Genomic DNA, 2,581 nt, shown 5'->3' with positions numbered 1-2,581 from the left:
CCCACTCGCTCGTTCTGGCTTCACCATGGCAGCATGCACATTTCACTCCTTAACCTTGAACTTGGCCACTGACTTGCTTTGGCCAAGGAGATGTTAGCGGAAGTGACCCGGGCAGAGGACTTGCCCTCTTGTGCTCTGGTGTGACCACGAGAGAAGCATGGTCTGGGTAGCCCATCAGTTCCAGAGACAGAGCACATGTGGCCTGGGACCAAGCCCGGAAAAGACCAGCTCAGCCCCACCGACCCACAGACCGGCTGGTGGGAAGTGGATACTCTGGGTTGTTGGCCACTTAGATTTTGTTACGCAGAATGGCTGGCTGATCCAGACAATGATAGTAAGTATCCTTTCCACAGTGATCACACTGTTCCAGGCGCTGTGCTGGCCAGTGTCCTCACGTCTCTCCATGGAACCCTGACAATAGCCAAACCACAGGTGTCATATCGCCATTTTACAGGTAAGAAAACTGGGGCTCAGACAGACAGAGCAGTCTGTGCAAGGACAGGTCTGGGATGTAAAAAGGCCGAGACTCAAATCCAGGCTGGTGTGTCTCCAAAGCCCGTGCTGCAGGCCAAACGCGGCTCCATGGAGCCCGGGGTGGTGCCAGGGGCGGCCCCACTCTTGAAGATGTTGGAAGCACTTTGCGCCCAGTAGTCCCAACACCCTGGGTTAGCAAAGAGCGTCATTTTATTTCATGAGTATTCACCTCAAAACACATCCCAGCCAAGGACTACCTTTTTCAGTTCTGACGGAGCCCTGCAGAGGGCTGCAGAGGGCTTTCTGGCGGCGCCCCGTGGAGCCGTGCTCCTGGCCACGCCCAGCCCCACGGCCACCTGTCAGCGGTGAGAAGTCATGTGGCGGGAGAGATGGTGGCGCTCCCGGAAGTGCTCATGGCAGAGGGGGCAGGCGAGTGCTTCCTCTCTCAGCTTCTCAGAATGCAGGTCAGGCCCTGCATGTTCCTTCCGGTGGTGGGACCGCATGTGAGAAACCAGGTCAGAGGTCAGGCGAAAGGAGAGGTTGCACTTGGCGCACCAGTTCTGGGAGGACAAGCCCAGGGAAGTGAACGCGGATGGCAAGAGGGCCCAGGAGACGGAGGAGGAAGACGAGGCTGTGGGTATTTGGGCCATGGCACGCGTTAGCCACAGCGTGGGGGCACCCACGACAGCATTGCCGTGAGCAGCGTTTTGTGGCAGCATCTGCAGGCTCCAGAAGTCACTCACCGAAACCTTGGAGTTGGGAAGTTTAGCCCAGCAAGGGATGTCTGCGATTTGGATGGGTCCCAACAGCTGCCCCCGAGCATCTGCAGGTCTGCCTGCCGGGAAGGGAGAGGCTGACCTCGGTCTCCCTGGTGGACACCTGGCTGGTTTGCGGAAGGCACTTCTCTGCTCCCTTCCAGCTCTGCTGGGCCACGCGGAGAAGACTGTGCTGCCGGCTGGCTCCCTAGGGATGCCCTGAGTCCGCTGCCGAGGGCCAGGCTGGCCTGTGAAGTCATCATGCTCCCGCTCCTTGGCCCACATGCCCTGCAGCCTCTTCTTGAGATGAGGCATCTCCATGAAGGTGCTCTGCTCTTGTTCCCAGTGCACCGTCTGGGCCAGTGCCTTTCCCAGTCTAAGCTCGCCCGGGGATGTTGGCAGTGCCAGCTCTGCGCCAGCCTCCTGCTGGCCACCACCGCTGAGGGCCGCCTTGGAGCCCGGGTGCTTTGTTTGCTCCAGCAGCACTGGCTTGCAGCCCCGGGTTTGCAGGACCCCCTTTCCAGCAGCCATGTTGACTAGCGGGACCTGGGACAGCTCAGCAGGGTGAACACTCCCACAGTTGTGTCTTCAGGGAAGAGCTGTGAGATTGGAGAGCTCCCGGCTGGGTGGGCCAACTTGGACCACAGGCCTCTGCAGAGAGAGGAAGCAACAGGCAGCTGTTTGCATCCAAAGAATCCCGACTACTATAGATGCCACACTCACCCTGTCACAGAGCTTTATGCCACCTTTCACCTCCAGCTCTCCATCAGGGAAGGACAGTACTGCACAATGCTGCCACCCAGAGGCGTGACTCAGTACTGTTTCCACACCTGTCAGCATCCAGGCAGCAGAGACTGTATTAACCGAGCACACAGGGCATCCAACAGCCAGTTCTGACTTTGTGGACAGCTCTAACATGTTTGCATGCTGATTTAGGGCAGTTTGCATTTCTTGCTACACAGCATGCCAATTCCCCCCAAATCCTCAGAAATGCCAAGAACTTTAAGCACCTGGGACAGGAGCTCCTGCAGGAACAGGCACCAAGAGAGATAAAAGCTGAAGCAATAAATACCCAAGCATGGCAGGTGAGTGTGGGGCTGTGCCTGGCCTCCACTGCTACACCTGGGGGTCAGCCACCTCTGTGCTTGCTTCCTCCCCTGGAACACGTGAGTCTCTCCCATCTGTCTCTACTCGCTGAAAGTGCCAACACTTGGTTCTCCTCGCATTAATCCACTTACTTTTCTTCTGCTCAACTGGCAACTGGCAACTGAACTCTTGTGCCCACTCGCTGGGCACACTCAGGTGGACCAGCTTCCGTAGGCTCTCGAGGCTTTGAGGGGACGTATATGGTG

General features: G+C 57.7%; 1 protein-coding gene across 1 annotated transcript; it reads right to left on the bottom strand.

Annotated features, from left to right (window-relative positions):
- Window positions 1-833: 833 nt before the first annotated feature.
- Window positions 834-1,760, bottom strand: ZNF488 (zinc finger protein 488; the record flags this gene model as incomplete). Its single annotated transcript, XM_079793242.1, has 1 exon — window positions 834-1,760. The coding sequence occupies one exon, from the start codon at window positions 1,758-1,760 to the stop codon at window positions 834-836; it is 927 nt and encodes a 308-aa protein (XP_079649368.1).
- Between the last annotated feature and the right edge of the window lie 821 nt (window positions 1,761-2,581).

This window comes from Cnephaeus nilssonii (assembly GCF_951640355.1).
Source record: "Cnephaeus nilssonii genome assembly, chromosome: 16".
NCBI classification, from domain to species: domain Eukaryota; kingdom Metazoa; phylum Chordata; class Mammalia; order Chiroptera; family Vespertilionidae; genus Cnephaeus; species Cnephaeus nilssonii.
Note: the sequence above shows the minus strand (reverse complement) of the source record. Positions and strands in the feature narration are given on the sequence as shown.